Source organism: Lathyrus oleraceus, chromosome 6, assembly GCF_024323335.1.
Source record: "Lathyrus oleraceus cultivar Zhongwan6 chromosome 6, CAAS_Psat_ZW6_1.0, whole genome shotgun sequence".
Lineage (NCBI taxonomy): Eukaryota > Viridiplantae > Streptophyta > Magnoliopsida > Fabales > Fabaceae > Lathyrus > Lathyrus oleraceus.
Genome location: NC_066584.1, coordinates 38,283,008 through 38,305,231, shown reverse-complemented (window position 1 = coordinate 38,305,231; position 22,224 = coordinate 38,283,008). Strand labels below are relative to the sequence as shown.

The 22,224-nt window shown below is 34.8% G+C and overlaps 1 protein-coding gene and 1 long non-coding RNA gene across 2 annotated transcripts; one reads left to right on the top strand and one right to left on the bottom strand.

Annotated features, from left to right (window-relative positions):
- The first annotated feature begins 3,524 nt into the window (after positions 1-3,524).
- Positions 3,525-5,468, top strand: LOC127091887 (GATA transcription factor 12). The gene is made up of 2 exons (XM_051030610.1): positions 3,525-3,939; positions 4,719-5,468. The coding sequence occupies exons 1-2, from the start codon at positions 3,598-3,600 to the stop codon at positions 5,445-5,447; spliced, it is 1,071 nt and encodes a 356-aa protein (XP_050886567.1). The 5' UTR covers positions 3,525-3,597; the 3' UTR covers positions 5,448-5,468.
- A 3,098-nt stretch (positions 5,469-8,566) lies between these two features.
- On the bottom strand, positions 8,567-9,173 carry LOC127091886 (uncharacterized). The gene is made up of 3 exons (XR_007792026.1): positions 9,110-9,173; positions 8,975-9,006; positions 8,567-8,892 (listed from the first exon to the last, which is right to left on the bottom strand). It is a non-coding gene; the product is annotated as an uncharacterized LOC127091886 (long non-coding RNA).
- Positions 9,174-22,224: the final 13,051 nt, after the last annotated feature.

Genomic DNA, 22,224 nt, shown 5'->3' with positions numbered 1-22,224 from the left:
TAAATTAAAATTATTAAAATCTTATTTGAGATATATTATGTCACAAGATAGATTAAATAGTCTTGTGTTGATTTCAATTGAAAATAATTTTTTGAAGAACCTTGATTATGAACGAATTATTAATGATTTTGCAACAAAAAATGCTAAGAGGATGATATTTAAGTAATTTAAAGGTTTGGTCAAATTTTTTATAGGAAAAAAGATCGGATCAAGTAGAAGAAGAAGAAGAAGAAGAAGTCTCTTTATAGTGGTTTATATTTTGATGTAGTATAAACATTGATTCAAAGATCCATACTTGTATTCTTTTTACACAATGTCAAATGAAAACGTATTTTTTATTTAATTATTTCTTTATTCCTTATGTATTTATTGTTAAAAAAAAGTATAAGGGCACCACTCTTTTGATTCGCCCAAGACACGCAAATTCAAAGGACCAGCCCTAGTTTAAAAGATGGAAGTTCAGAGGAAGTGGGAGATCGTGTAATTCCTGAGAATAATATGGAACTAGACTTGAATATTGGAATAGAGAGAGAATTGACATATTCCAAATTTATATTATTTTATTATTATTATTATTGTTGTTATAATAATAATATTATTATTATTATCATTATTATTATTATTATTATCATTATCATCATTATTATTATTTTATTTTATTTTTATTATTATTATTATTATTATTATTATTATTATTATTTGGGTGAAGGATTTTTATGTTTGATATTTTTATAAAAGATTTAAAGGTTGCAAACTAAAAAAAAGTTTGGGTGAAGATTCTTGAGATAAGCCTCTTTAAAAGCTATGATTTTTGCTAGAAGGTTTATGAGTTGATCCTATGCAAAAACTCAATTTGTTGTTGAAGGTTGTTCGAACTGATCCAGTAAAAGATCAGGTAGTTTTTAGTGGAAATATCTAGGAGAAACTTTTAGGGAGAAGAGCATATCAAGTGGTCTAGGCCGAATCAGTAAAATGAAAGCACATTGTATCATTTGGTATCGTTTATGTGTTGTAAGTATCATTGATGTTTTACAATTTGATTATTATTTGATTGCATATTTGTAATTTGTATGTTATCTCAATTAATTTGTGTGATTATACTATTCATTTCGATTTGTTGTAGTCGTTTCGGCTACTAAATTGTACCACTTAGAACCCACTACATTTCATGATTATAGTCATTTGATCCTTGTTGGTATTTATTTTTTTAGCCTATGAAAATTACTATTTTGTCATTTTTCACATGAGTAGCTTGAATCACAAGTTAGAACTTTTAAATTTGGATGTTTTGGTATTTGATTCGAATCATGTGTTATATTTGATTCGAATCACTCACCTGTTGAAAATTGGAACAGCATTCTGGATCAAATAATTTGGATCAAAAATTGAACATGATTTGAATCATAACCTCATTTAATTCGAATCAAGTGCAAATAATGATTTGAATCACTAACTTTGAAAAACGCCTTTTTTAGGGTTATCCAGATTGATTTGAATCACAAATCCTTCTTGATTCGAATCAAACTTCTAAAAATCCAATTTTCCACCTCTTATTTAAATAGTTGTTTCCTTTGGTGAAAGTAACAAGTTATGTGAAACCTGTGGTGATCCATAGAGATAAAAATATAATATTTAGTCTTCTTTTCTTAGTGTGTTCATCTTTACATCATGTTTCTCTCTTCTTTTCCAAACATCAACCTTTTGATATTGAATCCATGTCAATTCCTTATTTATTTTTGTTGCATGTTATCTTGTACAATTTTGGTTGTTGTCTTTCTATGATTTAGAGAATGAGTTGATCAATCTTGTTGAAAATTGATCAAGCTCTTGATAAAAATATTCAAGAACCTTGACTCACTCATCTAGAAACTTAATTGAACCTTATGTGTGTGTTCATCTTTCACCAAAACTGAAGTACTTAACTAACACCTCGTAATGTCAGTGGTTGACTGAGATTATATGGCATTATTCATCATTTGCATCCTTAGTATTTTTCCTTTGATTATGGACATTCCTCTAAAGATTGACTGTAAGGGTGACTAGTGTTGCATTAGGGTATCTAATGTTTTTGTGTATAGTTGATTTTTTATTGTAACAGGTGCAGGTATTATTTCTTGAGTGTAGTTTGGCATTGAGTTGTTATCTATCAAGATGACAGTTTCCATTATACTCCAAGGAAAACTTTGGCAAGATTAAGTATCAATGGTCTGTAAGGCGGGGTAGAAATTTGTCCTTCTTTGGTGGCATTGGAGAAAGATTGCATGCAGACAAAGTTGGGAGTTATCCAATATACGCTCAGCTAATGGCAATCACTCAGACAAGAAATCGGTCAGCTAAGGGGGATCGTCATACACGAATATTTGGAGCAGGTTATTGTGGATAGCGAGGTTATTGGATCAAGATCTTAAGGAATCTTATTTTTGTTAGCATTTTAGTGTCTGCATCATCAGAGGAAATTATCATGTGATAGTTCTTTGTAATCAAAACATTGTAAATATTTTATCAAAATAGTGGAAGACCGTGATTATGTTCTAATGTCATCATCCATTGAATAGTGCATGTAGGCAAAGCGAGGATGAATGTTGAAGCACTATATATCTCTGTGTATCTTTCCCTTTTCCTATCTCTTTTATTTTACAAGCATCCATTGGTATTTGTTGTTGCATTATTACATGATTACGTTGAATGTATATCATATAGGTTAGACCGTGCTTATAACAATTTAATGTATAACCTTAGGTCTGAGGTGTATCAATCTTATGGAATCATCATGAAGTCTATTATGCATTGTTAAGAACATCTAAGTAATGTGTTTTTAAATTGCTTCGTTTAAAGCAGCTTTGATTGACTTGTAAGTGACTTTGCACTAGAAGCAATCAATCTCATGGTAACTTCATGTGTCATTTCATGTTTCTTGATTCATTGAGATGCTTCCAAGCTCTCATATTTTTGTGTTTTACTTCCGCGCTTTTTAAAATCCCTGATTTCATTTATAGGGTCTAAAAAAAATTTCATTAAATTAAATGTGGTATCAAAAATCAACTTTCATTTATATGACTAAAGTTTATTTATTTTATTAAGGAAACAATAGTATTTGACCAGAAAGAGAATTAAAAAAATAACAAATAACAACCCACTACTCCCCTAATATATCTCTACCATTCAAACTCCCACGTGCAAGATTTCAAATGTTACATACCTAACCTAATAGAATCAAAGCATCTTCAAGCTAAAATTCCCTTTGAATCTTTTCAATTCAATTAAAATTTCTATTATCCAAAAAAAAGTTCAATTTAGTTTAAATTTCAAAACCACTTATTCCATATATTTTCCTGCAGAAATAAAAAAAAAAATAATTCCCCCTTGTAATTAGTTTTCTAAATCTAATTTTGGCGTATGCTGTCCCCTTCAAGCGGTATTAAAACAAACCTTCCCCCTTTACTCTCTCACAAGCTTCTACTTAAAACCACATACTTCAAATTAAACACCCTATACTTTCTCACTTACTTATTCTCTTCCTTTTGTTGCTTCATAAATTTTTGCCTCTACTTCGCAACACGATACAAAAAATAACAAAAACTCAAAAAAATTGTAGGAATGGAGGGAACAAACAACATTTTCCAAACCAACTTTTGCCCACAAATGCCCTCTGACAATAACAATGCCGAGACTAATAATAACACTGCCACTGCTGCGGCAGACCAATTCGTCGTTGAGGACCTCCTTAACCTCTCGTTCGACGATGCTGACATCATTTCTGATGCCAGCATCCTCGACTCCGCCACTGGGAACTCATCAACCTCCTCTTCCACCATAGCCGCTGCCGTGAATAGCTGCAACTCCTCGTCATTTTCCGGGTTTGACACCAATCTTATTCCTGATAATGGCTGGCAGAATAATATCTCTGACTGCCATTTCTCCGGAGACCTTTGTGTTCCGGTACATTATATATCTTTTTTTGTTTATAATATATAACTTTGGTTAACAATTAATTTAAAAACACTTCACAAATCAAAATTACATAACTCGTGTAAATTTCTAACCAATGAAGAAGTAGCAATGCGCCAACTTATCTGTTTGTCTGTCTTATGTTTCTGTATAATATATAATATATGACTGTTTATTTTTCTCTAATGAATGTATGTATAAGAGATATGCATCACATTTCAATTGTAGTTTTTGAATTTTTTTTCCAATAATTTCAGGGGGAAAAAACAAGTAGGCATAAATACAACAGAATGGGGCAAATTTCACGGTTCGAAAACTAATTTTAGTCGCAACATTTGTTTCATTCATTATTACCAAATAATCACAAACTTGTGCACATGAAAGCATTAGCTAAACACACAATGTGTATGCTTAATTGCTTGGTGATGGTATTACTGTTAGTATTAGTTGCTACGAGTTAATTAATTATTCATTCCGTTTCAAAATGATTGATGCTTAAGGTTTTTGCAGGAGGATTAAAGAATGTAATAATATTGTTATAAGATATTGTAGTTCTATTAATGTATTGGAAGTAATGTATGATGTAATAATTAAAATACACAATTAGAAAAATAACTATTATTTCTATATTGAAAAAAAGTGAGAACTACATTCATTTTGAAATAAATATTTTTTCTCAAACGACAGTCATTTTGAAACGGAGGAAGTACTATTTTGAGAAAATAGATAGAGGAGTGATCATGTATTTTTTGTGCTGAAATTTCCAATAGGAGGATGATTTAACAGACGCGGGTTGGCTTACCAATATCGTGGATGATTCGTTTTCGGGCGAGGAACTTGAAAAGATGCAACTGATATCAGGTATGAAAGTGCAAAACAAGGACGGAGAGGCCCGCGAGGCTTCCCAGCTTAGCCGAAACAGCCCAATATTCGATACTGAAGTGTCAGTTCCAGCTAAGGCCCGTAGCAAGAGGACACGTCAGCCCCCTTGCGACTGGACCTCGCGTCTTCTTCTTGTTTCTGAAGCGGCCTCGTCTTCTTATGAGCCCGAACTCCTTATTCCAACCCCAACCCTACCCTGTGTCACAGTTCCAAAGAAGCAGGCAAAGATTGCTCCGAGAAGAAAGGACAACTGTGACGGAGGGTCTGGCGGGGATGGTCGCAGATGTCTGCATTGTGCAACGGACAAAACACCCCAATGGCGAACTGGGCCTAAAGGCCCAAAGACTTTATGCAATGCGTGTGGCGTAAGATATAAGTCGGGTCGGTTGGTGCCCGAATACAGACCTGCAGCAAGCCCAACATTTGTGATGACCAAACACTCTAACTCCCATCGTAAAGTGTTGGAACTAAGGAGACAGAAGGAAATGCTGCAGACACATCCACACCAACATAATCAATTCTTACAACATCAGAATATGATGTTTGATATGACGCCCAATGCTGATGATTATTTGATTCACCAACATGTCGGGCCAGATTTTAGACACCTGCTTTAATATTAGAACAACTTTGCTGGAGTCTCGCCATGATTTGATTATTAGCAGAGTTATACAACTTTTTATATTTGCTTTTGATCATAAATTTTGTTAGAGATTATACATTTTTTTCTTAACTAGGAAATTTTGATCTTTTGTAGACTGGTCTATATTTGACCATATTTTGCTACATTCAAAATTTTAGTAAGATTTTCAAGTTGCCTACACTATCATCAAGTGGTGTATTGGTGACTCATCATGCATCTCTAATCACGATCTTCATGATTTTTTAAACACACTCATATCCATCATGCATATCTAAACATGACCATCTTCATTTATATCCATTAATCAAACTGAAGGACTACTTCACATTCTCATCTGCATATTCATTCATCTTAAAAAACTTGATGCGAATTTGAAAGAGTTCATTCGTATTAGTTAATGGAAGTTAATTAGGTAAAAATTAATTAATATTAATTAATTATTAATTAATAATTATAAGGTGTCACTTATCAAAACCTAATTTTAATCTAGTTTTGACTAAATAACTCTCTCCCATTATTTTCTCTCCACTCACTTGAATCTTTTAGGCATAAATAAGGTTCCTCGGTTCAGTTGCAAATTACTTCAGATTTATGAAATTTTGGAATTTCTCTTCTCCCTCTTTATTCTCTACATCTCAAATTATTTATATTCTTCTTTATTTTTCGAGTGGTTTATTGTGCCATCAACGACTGAATTTTTTCAAATACTACGAGTGGTTTAAACACAATATGAAAATGTATTTTTTTAAGGATTTATTACAGTACAAGTGATAATCGTAAAATTGAACGGACTGTTTTATCCTGGAGACGTCGTCGAAACTCGACTGTATTGCATAACTATTGACAGTACGACGAAACGTCTTAAAGAAAGCGACCTAGTACGTGACTCGCCCTGATAATTTTCTTTGTGGCAAATTTTTCAAAATCGAACACAACAATTTTAAGATGTTGCTTTAACTGCCATTGCTACTTAGGAAATTATCGGTACTACTGCGGTCGTTGCTGTCTCTGACAAACCATTCAAGTTTGAGGGTTTTCACTTCAAACATTGGCAAGCTAAGATGAAATTTTTCTTAACATTAAAGAAGGTTGCTCACGTTCTGACTGAGGATATCCTTGTTGCTCCTTCTAGATCACCCGGACAAACTAATGGTAAGAACTCTGCAGATTCAGATGGAATTGCTAAAACTGATGAATCTGAGAGTAATTTACAACTCAGGAAAGAAATTGGCTTATGGCATGAGAGTGACTATCTCTGCAAAAATCACATTTTGAACAGTCTTACTAACAATCTGTACGATTACTACAGTAATTGTAAGACTGCTAAACAGGTATGGGAAGCTCTGCAGAAGAAATATGATACTGAAGAAGCAGGTGCAAATAAATATGTTGTCAGACGCTACTTGAATTATAAGATGGTGGATGAAAGGCATGTGGAAGCTCAAAGCCACGAAATTCAAAAAATTGCTCATGAAATCATAATTGAAGGCATGCCCCTCGATGAACAATTTCATATTGTTGTTATAATTGACAAACTGCCCCCTGGTTGGAAAGATTTCAAAATTTTGCTTCGGCACAAAACAAAAGAGTTTTCAATCGAGAGTCTGATTACTCACCTCTGAGTTAAAGAGGAAACTAGGAGACAAGATCAGAAAGATGAAGTCTTAGTTGTTTCTAACAACAACAAAAGATTTAGTGCAGTTCTGAAGCCTACAGGAAAACCATTAAAGAATCAGAACTGCAATGTTTGTGAACCAAATTAAGATAATGAATCCAAGGGCCATATATGCTCTGATTGCTAGACATCAACCACCACCTTAGAGAAATGACGCTCTGATCTTCACTTGCTTTAATTATGGAAAACTAGGTTATATGGCTAAGAAATGTAAGAGCATGCCTAAACATGTTGGCTCTAATGCACGGGTTAACCTGACTGATGAGAAATTCATTGTTATGATCCCTGAAATCAACATGGTTGGTGGAAGTGATGGTTGGTGGATAGACACTGACGCCTCACGTCATGTCTGTTATGATCGTGCTATGTTTAAGACATACACGAATGTTGAAGATAAAAAAAGTGTTGTTGGGAGATTCTTACACCACTAATGTTACTGGAATTGGAGATGTTAAGTTGAACTTTACCTCAGAAAATACTTTGATCTTGAAGGATGTCATCACTACGCCAAATAAGGGAAAAGAGGGCGCTTATTTTGGCCTATAACAGCGCTTTTAAGCGCCCTCTAAAGTGGCGCTGGCATAGGTAAAGACAGCGCTTTGTTTTCCTGGAGAAAGCGCTGTCTAAAGTGGCCACATTATAGTGCGCTTTCAGAAAAAAGCGCCCTCTGGAGTGGTCCATAAAGGGACACCTTAGAGGGCGCTTTCTAGAAAAAGCGCCCTCTAAAGTTGTCAATGTAAAGTGTTTAGAGGGCGCTTTCAGGAAAAAGCGCCCTCTAAAGTTGTCAATGTAAAGTGTTTAGAGGGCGCTTTCAGGAAAAAGCGCCCTCTAAAGTTGTCAATGTAAAGTGTTTAGAGGGCGCTTTCTGGACAAAGCGCCCTCTAAAGTGTTAGTTATTTTAAAAAAAATTGTTTGAAAAACAGTGGATATTTAATTGGTAACCTGTTCGCATGCTGCAAAAGTGTAAAATTCATATTGATTTCATCCTTTAATCTAATGTTATACACCATTAATCCATTGATATATACAACATGAATCCATTTATATACAACATTAATCCTCCATATATACAACATTAATATATGATTCTTTGATCAACAATATACAACAACATATTCATGATTTAGTAAAAGTACAACAAAATAAAAACGTATATTGAGATCAATCTGACAGACATAATTAAATATACAAATACACACGAATATTTAGGGGAATTTCACTTACGCGTCAACCGTCTTCTTCATACTCGGATATTTACTCCAATCACCCGATAACGAATCGAGATAATACACTATTAGTCTCGAAAGATCCATAGCAACCAACACCCAGTGACCACTGTATCCAAAAGCTGTCTAGTAGTTCTAACCAATACTAAACAAAATAACGCCCATCCACCCATGGTGGCAAACATGTTCTGTATATCCAAAAGTTGTCTAGTAGTTCTATCGCACATCCATACAAAATAAGGCTCAACCAAAAAAACAGATGGCAGCATAAGTAGTATATCCAAAAAAAGGCATGGTGAATATCCTAACTCCCAAATCTATCCTCGAAGCTTGTACGACAAATCAAGATCAACAGTAAAACATTACTTCTTTGACGTTTTCCAAGATAGATGGCAGAGTCGACACAAAGTTGGTGGCACTCCTATTTCCACTTGCAGAACCAGAATCAGAATTTTCAACTTCACTTATGTAGTATCTAGCGCGGAAAGCTAGCAAGTGTGCATAATAGGCAGGAGGAACTGCATACAAGATAACATTTTTGTTAAACTAAAGTTTTGTATAGCCTAAAACAAAAACAAGCAAAGGAATCGAGTAACAAACCTATTGAGACAGATCGAGTACACCTCGCATAACTGAATGGAAAAAAATAGTATCAGAAGGCTTCTAAAATTAAATGAAAACAGTACAAGTTTAGAAAACATTAATTAAGATTAAAAAAGCAAATCATATCATTACGTGTAGCACAAGTTATTGGTCAAACTCTGTAGCTGGTCTGCAGTGAATTTATTTTCATCATACAGCACATGATAATGCGTTGGTCGACTAGTCCCCTGCAAAAAGAACACGTCCAAATGCAAATAACACAGAACTGTCAAAAGGCGATTGAGCAACAAATAGTAAACAATGGCATAAAGTTAAATGACATAGCTAATATTACCTGAATTCCTGCATGGTTGTTAAGGTAAAAATCAAATTCCCTAGGGTGACAAATGTTGGTGTCTACCACGGTTCCTTTGACAATTTAGAACAACAAAATCAGCAAAAAGTGATAAATTCAAATGATAATATATACCAGCTGCGTTGAGAAATATATTGAAAAAACCTGGCATAATATTTCCACTTCTATCGGTCTCTTTGGGGTTGACAGGAAAGAGACGGGTGTGATGTCTCTTTTGGACCACTACAAAAGTAACTTTAGGTAGATACCCATCCTCTATTGAGACACATGTAATCGGAATATGTTGTCGAACAAGGAAACCAATGTAACTTGCCAACATTGAACCGTTAGGCTCAATTAGTTGGTCTTCAGCACTCCAATGTACTTCAAATTTTACACCCTTGTCTCTTGCACGAATGATTGACTTCATAACAGTCAATCCTCGTTTGATTTCTTTTTCAACATTGTTACGTGATCCATTCGCGTCATGGGTATCGTCTTGGTTAGCCATTTTATCTGTAATATAGAAATGATTCAATAAGACCCAAGTAAGACAATGATTCAATACGTGAACACATTCATATACCTTCCATTTCTCTCATGTTACAACAATCTAAACTCTTTTTTTTTATCATTATTGAATACAAACTCACACACACCTACTGCATGCAAAAGACCAATGCAAACTTATGGTGTTTGGAACATGAACAAACTTGCATCCATAATCATCAAACTTCCAAGCACAAGCTCAAACACACTTCAAATGATATCAGTTTTCAATCAGAAATAAAAAACTCAGTTTGCCCTAAACAACATTAATCAACATAATGCACAAAATGTAAAACTAAGTTTAGAAAATGCCCTAATCAAACACATGAAGAAAGTGAACGGTAACGATGGAGAAGAGAAATACCTTCAAGGTGACGGTAACGATGGAGAAGAAAGTGAACAGTGACGGTGGACGCAGATAACTCAGTGAACGTGAACGCGGCAGCAGAAAAAGGCGACGGTGACGATGACGGTGAGGGAGGGAGAACGAACGGAGGACGAGAGTAATCGCAGTAGAGAGTAATCGCAGTAGAGAGAAAACCCAATTACGTAAACGAAATAGCTTATAGAGAGGGAAAATAAAGAGACATGCAGTATATGTTATAATCTTAATGTTTACTAAAGGGGACCTTAGAGGGCGCTTCTGAAAGCGCTCTCTAAGGCTTTCCAAAAGCGCCTTCTAAACTGGAAATGTACATGGACTTAGAGAGCGCTTTTTTAAAAGCGCCCTCTAAGGGTAACCTTAGAGAGCGCTTTCACTAAAGCGCCCTCTATTGTTGTCCCTCCATTTCCTCATTATTATTTTTTTGGCTTCACTTTAGAGGGCGCTTTGTTACAAAAGCGCCCTCTAAAGGGGGCCTAAGAGGGCGCTTCTAAAAGCGCTCTCTAATGCTTTCCAAAAGCGCCTTATAAACTGGAAATGTACATGGACATAGAGAGCGCTTTTTAAAAAGCGCCCTCTAAGGTTACCCTTAGAGGGCGCTTTTAATAAAGCGTCCTCTATTGGTGTCCCTCCATTTCCTCATTATTTTTTCGCTTCACTTTAGAGTGCGCTTTGTTACAAAAGCGCCCTCTAAAGTGCGCTGTCTATTCCAATAGTATGCTCCTTATTTTTTCTCTTCACTTTAGAGTGCGCTTTTGTAATAAAGCGCCCTCTAAGGGGCGCTGTCTATTCCAGTTTTTGGCGTAGTGCATGCATGTTCTTGAAGTTAGGAAGAATCTTGTTTCTGATTTTCTTTTAAATAAGGCAGGGTTTAGTCAATCTATTGGGGCAAATTTGTACACCATTACTAAGAATGGTATTTTTGTTGGGAAAGGGTATGCCACTTATGGTATGTTTAAGTTGAATGTTGAATTGAATAAAATTTCTCCTTCTATTTACTCTTTGTGTGATTTTATTATTTGGCATGCTAGACTTTGTCATGTTAATAAGCGAGTTATTTCGAATGCATGCAATGTAGGCCTAATCCCTAAATTAAATGCCAATGATTCAAATAAATGTGAATATTATAGTCAATCAAAAATAACTAAGACTTCGCATAAATCAATCATTAAAGAATCTGATCCCCTAGATCTTATACACTCTGATATATGTGAATTAGATAGAACTTTAACTAGAAATAGTAAATGTTATTTAATCACCTTTATTGAAGATTGTTCTAATTATACTTATGTGTACTTATTGAAGAATAAAATTGAAGCGGTTGACATGTTTAAGATGTATGTAGTTGAAATTGAGAATCGACTTAGTAAGAAGATTAAGAGACTTCATAATGATAGGGGAACTGAATATGACTCTAGATTATGTAATGATTTTTATAGTAAACATGGAATTGTACATGAAACGACTGATCCATATTCTTCTGAAATGAATGGTAAAGCAGAAAGAAAGAATAGAACTCTTACTGAACTTGTTGTTACAATTATGATGAATTATGGTGTTGCACCTCACTGGTGGGGAGAAATTTTATTGATTGTTTGTTATGTCCTGAATATAGTTCCCAAGTCAAAAAGTAATATCTCTCCTTATGAGATACTAAATAAAGACAATCAAACTTGTCTTATTTGAGAACTTGGGGTTGTCTGGCTTATGTTAGAATTTCGGATCCCAAACAAGTTAAACTCGCTAGTATAGCCTATGAATGTGTATCCATTGGGTATGCAGCAAACAGTAAGGCATATAAGTTTTATGACCTAAATGCAAAAGTTGTCATAGAATCAAATGATGCTGAATTCTATGAAGACAAATTTCCTTTTAAATCAAGAAATAATGGGGGAACTCAATCGAGTCACATTCCCGTGATTAGAAGCACAAAAAGCGGTGACAATGTAGAAACAGAATTTTGACGAAGTAAAAGAGTGAGAATTGTTAAGGACTATGGGTCTGATTATGCAGCTTATAATTGTCATACCCCAAAATTTACCCTTCATTTTTCCTGGAAGCATACGCTTTACACCTCATGCATGCATTCATTTTTAGGTCATTTAACATTAGATACATTGCATTTCATCATGTCAATCAGAATCAGATCCAAGAAGCTTTATTTAAAAAAAACGGGAAAAAAAAACGAAAAAAAAAACGAAAAACGAAAATAAATAAATAAATAAATAAAAGAAAAAATCTCAGACTTGGACCTCTCTCAAAAGCCCACTAAGCTACCAATATTAGGCTATAAATACTAGAGTTTCAGTGAAACAAATTGAAATTCTATTCCTATTACCCTGGCAGGAAAAATATAGTGAGAGATTTCTATTCCTATTACCCTGGCAGGAAAAATATAGTGAGAGATTTCTATTCCTATTACCCTGAGGAAAAAGATAGTGAGAGGAGAGCTAACAGAGTTCAGAGCAGCCTTCAAACCCTGAAGGGAACTCAACTGCACAGCATCACCTCTGCCTCACATAAACCCCTAAAGATTGTTTTGTAAACCTCACGGGTGCAACTCAATTTCAATCAAGCTCTCCAATCAGGTTTGCCCTATATCCATCATCTTTATGCCTTTAATTTGAATGCTCTAAATGTATGAGGTATTATGGGTGAATTTGATACCCTTTTGATGCATGTCTTTTTTGTGAATTTTAATGGCATGATTCATATGGTTACATTTTGATTTGGGGGCAACCCTTGATTACCCTATTTTTTTGTCTCTAACCTGTTTGTTGAGTTTTTGTGAGGGTTCACATGACTTTTGCAGGGATAACTTGCGTGGTTTTCCACTTTATTTGTGGGATACCCCCTGGAGGTTTCATTCCGATTACCTGTACTGACTCACTTTCTTTGATGGTGTTTAGCTTGGAAGGATCCCTGGGTTTCCCATTCCTCTAACTGTTGTTACTTCGGATCTTTATCCGCGTGGTACTTTTACATTTTTCCCGCATTTTACTGCTTTCCTAGCTGGAAGACCTCGATAGGAGGCAATGTTTTTGTGTGTTTTTTTTTACAGGTTCCTTCGTCAAGGACTGCCTTTTTGCATGAGTTTACCAAACCCTAACCCTTCATTGATTTTTCTTCTCCTAAACACATGTTTACTCCTTCTACTACAGGCGAGTAAGTCTCCAAAGGTCGAGCATCCAGTAGATTGTGTAGTAACGTCGTTCGTCCAAAACCCAATCCATAACCCCGTAGTTAGCCGAACTACGGCTTGCTCTGATTCTCATTCCAGATGAGATACGTAGGCATAAGACGCGATGTCTTAGCGAGCACACATCCCCCAAACCCATAGGTCAGCCGAGCTACGAAGACTCTGATTCTCATATTCATATGAGATACGTATGCAGTGGATGCGACATCCGCGCGAGTCATTTTCATTTAACCCCTTTTTTAGTAAACAGCACAAGATAAACTCACACCCTTTAGACAAGAACTACAAAAGTGGATCCCGTAGAGTACTACGGATGCGTAGGGGTGCTAATACCTTCCCTTCGCATAACCGACTCCCGAACCCAAGATTTGGTTGCGAGACCTTGTCTTTTCCTTTCCTCTTTTCAGGTTTACTTCGAGCGTTTCCTTTCCCTCCTTTTGGATAAATAACGCACGGTGGCGACTCTTCTGTCATTTTCTTTCGCCGGTTATTTTTTCGCACACTGTATTTTTCAGGTTGCGACAATAATGTAAAAGAAGATCCAATAAATCTTCAATAAGCCTTGTCATCTCTAAATGCAGATTTATGGCAAAAGGCTATTAATGATGAGATAGAATCTCTAGAAACTAACAAGACCTGGCACTTAGTAGACTTGCCTCCTGGTTGTAAATCAATCGGTTATAAAAGGGGTTTGAAAAATAAACTAAAACCTGATGGAACTATTGATAAATACAAGGCTCGCCTTGTAGTAAAGGGTTTTAGACAAAGAGAAAACATAGATTTCTTCGACACCTTTTCTCCAGACACTAAAATTACATTCGTTACGGTACTTATTTCAATAGTTGTTATTTATAACTTAATAGTACACCAAATGGATGTTAAAACAACTTTTTTAAATGGTGACTTAGAAGAAGAAATCTATACGGAACAACCGAAAGGGTTTGTGATCTATGGACAAGAAAACAAGGTCTGTAATTTAGACAAGTCTCTGTATAGACTAAAACAAGCTCCTAAATAATGGCATGAAAAGTTTGATAACTTAATGATATTGAATGGGTACAAAGTGAATGAAAGTGACAAATGCATTTATTACAAAACTGAGAATCACATATGCACTATCATATGTCTCTATGTTGATGATCTACTCATATTTGGGTCAAACATTCAGACCATTAATTATGTGAAATCATTAGTATGCAACAACTTTGACATGAAAGACCTCGGAGAAGCAAGTGTGATCCTTGGTATCAAGATCACGAGATCCGAACAAGGAATTTATTTGGATCAATCACACTATGTGGAGAATATCTTAAAGAAATATAAATACTTTGATTGTAAACCTGCGTGTACACCATATGATCCAAGTGTGAAATTGTTTAAGAAAACTGGTGAAAGTGTCAGACAAACAGAATATGCGAGCATCATTGGCAGTCTTAGGTATGCCACTGATTATACTAGACCCGACATTGCATATGTTGTAAGACTGTTGTACAGGTTTACGAGTAGACCGAGTAACGAGCACTGGCAAGCTATTGAGAGAGTCATGAGGTACCTTAAAAAGACCATGGATCTCGACCTACATTATCAGAAATTTCCTGTTGTATTAGAAGGGTTCTATGATACGGTGAACTAACTTTGTCTTTTTGCTTTGAAAAGAAATGTTGCGGATAGCAAGAGTCGCCATCGACTTTTCTTTTATCCAATAAGGAAAGGCGGGAAAGAACAGGAAAGACCTTGATTAGGTTTTGAGTTCGGGAGGTACATTATACAAAGGGAAGGTGTTAGCACCCTTTGTATCCATGGTTATCCATGGGCTCTTAATTGCTTAACTCACTTATGTTTTCCTTGTTTGAGAAAGTGTTTGAGAAATGTGGTGTGTTTAGAAAATATTTTGAAAGGAGAGTTAACTTTGTAATGATTCTTGTACGAATGTATACAAAGTGTTTATCTCGTTTGATTTTGAAAGATGTTTAGAAAAATATAACTCGGCGATGATTCTGGTGCGAATGTATACCAAGTGGTGATTTTCTAAAAGATGTTTTGAAAAGTGTGAGGTGTGAAAAGTATTTTAAGCTGTGAGCAAGCATTTAAGAGTTATACCTAACCAAGGTCTTTATAGGTATTTCCTATCCTTAGGAGGGTAAAACTGTCCTTACTATTGAGAAGTAAGTAGTCTTATCCTTTGGATGTAAAGGGACATCGTAGGGTCGTCGATTGGTCATTGAAGGCAACATTTGTAAGGATACCTTAGCATTCGAAGGGACGATCATCATTTAATCGTAGGCTACAACGAAGGGTCATCGAGGGACAAAGTCATATATTCGAAGGCAACGTTCGAGGGACAAGGTCATATATTCGAAGGCAACGTTTGAGGGACTATGATTTATCTTGTAGGGACATTGACCTTTTGATCGAAGGGACTATGACTTATCTGTTTAGGGATGATGATGATTTAATCGAAAGGGTCTTTGCTAAGGGTATCCCCACATTCGCGGGACATGACCGTAATATCGTAAGGCAGCAAAGAGAGGGTTACCCTAGAGGTGCAAGTGTGGAAATGATTGGATTCGGATATATTATCTTGAATTAATTTATCTAAGTTTGATTATTTATCTTTCCATGCAATCCTATTAGCATACATCTAGACAGATATATTCACAGTATGGAAAAATTAAAGTGCGAAAAATAAAACTACGCTATTATATGGCTTCGGGATGGGGGTACATAGTTTAAAAGGGGATATAAAATATCTAAATCTTAATTAACGAGTACAAAATTAAAAGGGCATACAAAATAATAAAACCTAATTAAACTAAAAAGAAAGAAATAAAAAAAAATTAGTCTATAATAATAGAAGCTTTTTTTATGAATTTATGGGAAAACATAGACTAAATTGATAGAAATTTTAAAAGAAAAAAGAAAAAAAATATAATTAGATTTTTATTATTCAAAATAGCCCCTTTTAATTAATTAAGTGATATATGAAAATTTAATTAATAAACTAGATTAAATTATATCCTAGTTTAAATAACTAATATAATATATTAATTAGAAAATTAATTAATGGGTTTTATTTTAATAATAGAAAAATAGTGGTGAATTAATTATAGTGGAAAGGGAGTAAACATAGTAACAACACTAGGACCTCTACGTCGCAGTGAGGGGGAGCTACCAACGAGCCATGTTGGTCCATTCATTATTTATTCGCCTTCATTAAAATATATATTAATTCTACATGGATTTTTCCATTTTGACACAACACCACCATGCATGTTACAGCTTTCTCTCTTACGGCAAGCTACTCTATTTTTTCTCATGCTGTTTCTTTCATGTGAATACAATAAACCTGTAACTTCATCTTATATCAAACCACACACATAAAATAAGATCATATGTAATCATCATGCAATAATAAAAATAGTCATGCACAAATCAAGAAGCTTATATTATTTTACTCATGTATTAGTTCTCTTTACTGCAAGTGATAATGATAAAACAAACCTTACACATACATGTTAAAGACAACCAAGGATTTATATTATCACCATTATATCATCATCATCATTATTATGTAATAACAGCATGTGAAATAAACATAATCATGCTAGAAACAACACTCATATAAATAATAATTAAATGGCAGATATAATTCTTTAATCATGCAAACAGAATTTCTACAATATGCTATGACATATCAAGAACAAATGCATACTTGAATAAAGCAATATCAACATCCACCAAACCATGAATACATCATCTCAATATATATATTAAACCAATATTATTCATGCATGAATTAAGGAGTATTGCAAGGTAATCATACTGGATGCAAATTCCATAATGAACACTTACTGGGGATTTGATTCTTCTAGCTTGCTCACTGTATGTGTGTTGTTCTTATTCAGGCTATGAGTGTTTTATGGTTGCTTCTCTTTTCTTTGCCCGTGAATCTTCTTGCTTCTGCCTTGCCTTGTGTATCTTCTTCTGCTGTATCTCTCCTCTTTTTCCTCTTTTTTCTCTCCCCTTTTTTTCTCTCCTCCATATGAAGTATTTATAATGGTGTGGATTAGGGTTTAACCTTGCTAAATATTTGGATCCCTTCCTATATTTTAGGATCTCACCATATAATTTAGGAGAATTAGCTCTAATATTTTGCATGGGTTGGTATTTCAAAAGTTCAAATTCCACGTGAGGCATGGAATACTCATTCAAACTTCACTTTTCTAAATTATAATAAAATGCAATTTAATAATAAACCAAAAATAAAATTAATTTAAAGCTTTAATTGCACAATTAAAATTAAAATTTTTGTTATTAAATTAGAGCCAAAATTATTTTTATAAAACAAAACCATCATATGATAAATAATACTATGATTATTTATATATTTTTGGTTTGGATTTGGTCTTAAATATTTATTATTATAAATAAATATTTATTAAATACAAATATTATTATAAATAATGAATAATTTAAATGACCTTTAACAAATAAAAATTAATTTAAATATTAGTTACATAATTGAATTAAAATTTAAACCTATTTCTATTTTTACTTTCATCATTTAAAAAAAATCAAAATTATTCTTACTTATATCAACCAAAATTATTTTATAATTTATGGGCTTTTAAAAAAATATTACTCTTATAAAATAAATTTTATTAAGTAAAAAACGTGAATTACTAAATAAATACTATTTATAAATAATGAATAAATGGAACATGAGTCACTAAATTATAAAAAATAGTTATTATAATTTAATGAGCTTTAACAAATAAAATTAATTTAAAATTTTAATTATACAATTAAAATTCAAATCCATTTTTATTTATCATTAAATTAAAACTATTTTATTTATATATATATATATATATATATATATATATAATTTATTTATATCATACAGATAACCAAAATTATTATTATTTTTTATATCTGTATCACATAATAAATAAATTAAAATTTATAATTTATATGAGAATGTATGCTAATGAATGAATGCAAATGTGAAATGAATGTCATGCATGAATCAATTTATCATAAAAATTAACAGGCAAATTTTGGGGTATGACAGCTGCCCCTGTTCAATATTTTTAAACCGAGAGAATTAGAATGGTATGTACGCCATTCGTGATCTGGAGGTGGAAGGTTATTGAACACTTAGAATGCCCCAAAAATTTGCACTTGTTAATTAAAAGATAGTCTTGATGGAGATGGGCTTAAAAATGCCATCCAAAAAGTTTAATGATGAGAGCTTCAGAGTGCGTCGTACATTAGACCATATCTGAAGACATGGGTGTCACACTGGGTCGTACGCTAGACCGTATAATGAGTCATCCATTAGGTGATATTAGGGTGAGCTGAACCTGATGAGATAAGGATCAGAATGGGTCATACGCTAGACCGTATCTGAGTAGTAGAGTGAGCCGTCCGTTAGGCTGTATCTGGAGAAATAAAGATCAGAATGGATCGTACGCTAGATCGTATCTGAGTAGTAGAATGAGTCGTCCGTTAGGTTGTATCTGGCGATAAAAAGTAGTCGTACGCTAGACTACATTTCAGAATGTACCGTACGCTAGGTAGTATCTGATGAGAAGAGCCAGACTGGGTCGTACACTAGACCGTATCTGAGTTGCAGAATGAGCCGTCCATTAGGCTGTATCTGAGGATAAAAGATCAGAATGGATCATACGCTAGATCGTATCTGAGTAGCAGAATGAGTCGTCCATTAGGTTGTATCTGATGATAAAAGGGGTAGTCATATGCTAGACTACATTTCAGAATATACCGTACGCTAGGTAGTATCTGAGGGGATGAATATCCAAATGGGTCGTACGCTAGACCGTATTGGAACAGTTGAAGGAACCATACGTTAGGCTGAATCAGAATGAGCCGTACGTTAGGCTATATCTGATAATATTTGTATATGTTATATTTGCAATAAATGTCTGGGATGGGCTTAAAGATGCCATCATTAGGAGGATATCAGAATGCTTGTCAGAATGAATATTCATATGGATTATATCTGAAAGATGTATCTGAATCCTGAATGTAATCGATAAAGATATCTGTCTGAATGAATCTTTATTTTGACTGTATCAGGAGGATAATTAACTGGAAAAAAAAAGAGTTAGCCTCATGCCATGTCCTGATGCATGAGATGTTTTATGCTCTTGAAAATAAATGTGAACATTGCATGCATGTATATGCTGTGAAATGATGCATGAATGAATTATGCGTCTGAAAATTTTTGCCATGGGAAAATAAATCCCGATATTCTGGTTGGAGATATTTATATTGATGACCCTTTCTTAGCTGGGGATATTTGATTTCTGTCTGATGGTAGAAATATTCAATAGAACCTGACTGGGGATAAAAGAGATGATCAGTCTGTCTAGTAGTGCCAATTTCTTCTGGGAATAACTGGTTTTACTGGGGAATAGGATTTGCAACCGGACTTGTTAGAACGCATGGTTAAACCTTATCCTTGATCCTAAAGTCTTTTAGTAATTGCTATTTCTATTTTATGCATGTATTTTCGGTAAACATCAATCATATTCAAATGCATATATTAATTCGAATTAAATCAATGGACGTTTATGCAAACGAAACGGAGAAAGTAAAACAAAAGTATCTTTTTGGAAATAAAATTGTATTGATTTTGAAAGAGGGCCTATAAACAAGCAATTTTAATACAAGGAGACAGAAATCCTAGTAAGAGGAAATTGTCAAGAAAGCAAAGAAAAAACAGCTATGAAAAAAAAAGTCCTATTGATTTTAATTCTACTACTGTTATTATGTCTTCAAGCATCCCATCTCTTGTTGTCGGATAGAAGTGATTGGCTTGTTCAGTCTCTTTGACTTTGGTGAAGCTGGCCGAGAACGAGACATAGTTATACTCTTTAATCCCTAATTTTTGCCTGGACCGCCTTTTCAGGTTTTCAGTCCACCAGGATACCCTTTTTTGCCCAAGCCGCCTTTTCAGGTTTTCGACTTGCCGGGTGTACATTTTTATATGTTTATCCCTAATTTTTGCCCGAACCCTTTTGGTTCGCCGGGATGCCCTTACTTTTGCCTAGATATGTCGACCTAGCGGGTCTCTTTTATGCGTAGTATTTTTTAACTGTGTCCGCGTTCACGGGATGCGGGAAATCTTCGCCATCCATTGTAGCAAGCATCATGGCTCCACCAGAGAATACCTTCTTAACTACAAATGGCCCTTCGTATGTGGGAGTCCATTTGCCTCTAGGATCACCTTGTGGTAGAATGATACGCTTTATCACCAAGTCGCCAATTTGATACACCTGTCTCTTGACTTTTTTATTAAATGCCTGGGTCATGCACTTATGATATATCTGCCCATGACAAACAGCCGCAAGTCTCTTTTCATCAATCAAATTTATTTGATCGAGTCGAGTCTGAATCCATTCATCTTCATCTAAGCCTGCATCTTTCATAATTCTTAGAGAGGGAATCTGAACTTCCACTGGTAATACGGCTTCCATTCCGTAGACTAAAGAGAAAGGAGTTGCCCATGTCGAAGTGCGTACTGAAGTGCGATAACCATGAAGAGAAAATGATAACATCTCATGCCAGTCTTTGTATGTTACTGTCATCTTTTGTATAATCTTGTTAATATTCTTATTAGCAGCCTCTATGGCGCCATTCATCTTTGGCCGGTACGGAGAAGAGTTATGGTGTTTTATTTTGAACTGCGTGCAGAGTTCAGTAATCATCTTGTTGTTCAAATTAGTACCATTATCAGTGATAACTCTTTCAGGGATACCATACCGACAAATAAGACTATTCTTGATGAACCGTGCCACCACATTCTTGGTGACAGAAGCAAATGAGGTTGCCTCTACCCACTTTGTAAAGTAATCAATAGCAACAAGAATGAAACGATGTCCATTAGAAGCAGTAGGTTTAATCTCTCCAATCATATCAATGTCCCACATTGCAAAGGGCCAAGGGGCTGTCAACACGTTCAATGGAGCAGGAGGTACATGTACTTTGTCCGCATAGATCTGGCACTTGTGACAAGTTCTGGAGTGATGGTGGCAATCAGCTTCCGTGGTAGACCAATAATATCCTGATCTCAGAATCTTCTTGGCCATCGTATGTCCACTAGAATGAGTCCCAAAAATACCGTCATGCATGTCTTCCATAATCTTTTCTGCTTTCTTTTTATCCACACAGCGAAGCAAAGTCGAATCATGATTACGTTTGTATAATACTCCATTACTCAAAAAGAATTTAGTGGAGAACTTCCTCAGAAATTTTCTGTCATTGATGGATGCCCCTTCAGGGTATTCCTGAGTTTCTAAATATCTTTTTACTTCGTGGAACCAAGGTTTCTCTTCTACTTTATCAGTGTTAAGTTCATAACAATATGCTGGTTCATCTAATCGTTCAATGGTGATCATGGGAGCTTCATTGTCCCATCTGACTCTGAACATAGATGACATGGTAGCCAATGCGTCTGCCAACTGATTCTCTTCTCGTGGAATATGTTCGAATGTAATCTCTTCAAATTATGGGATTAATGTCAACACCCGCTCTCGATAAGGGATGAGATTCGGATGTTTAGTGTCCCATTCTCCTTTGATCTGACTGATTACTAAGGCTGAGTCTCCATACACACTCAAAAACTTGATTCTCGTGTCTATAGCATCTCTGAGTCCCAAAATACATGCTTCATACTCAGCCATATTGTTGGTACAATCAAAACATAATCTAGCAGTGAAAGGCGTATGGCAACCCTTGGGAGAAATAATTACAAC

Excerpts from the sequence above, each read along its gene's own strand:
- LOC127091887 (XM_051030610.1), top strand. The coding sequence starts at position 3,598 with ATGGAGGGAACAAACAACATTTTCCAAACCAACTTTTGCCCACAAATG. Across the intron at positions 3,940-4,718 it reads CCGGAGACCTTTGTGTTCCG|GAGGATGATTTAACAGACGC; the intron begins GTACATTATATA and ends AATTTCCAATAG.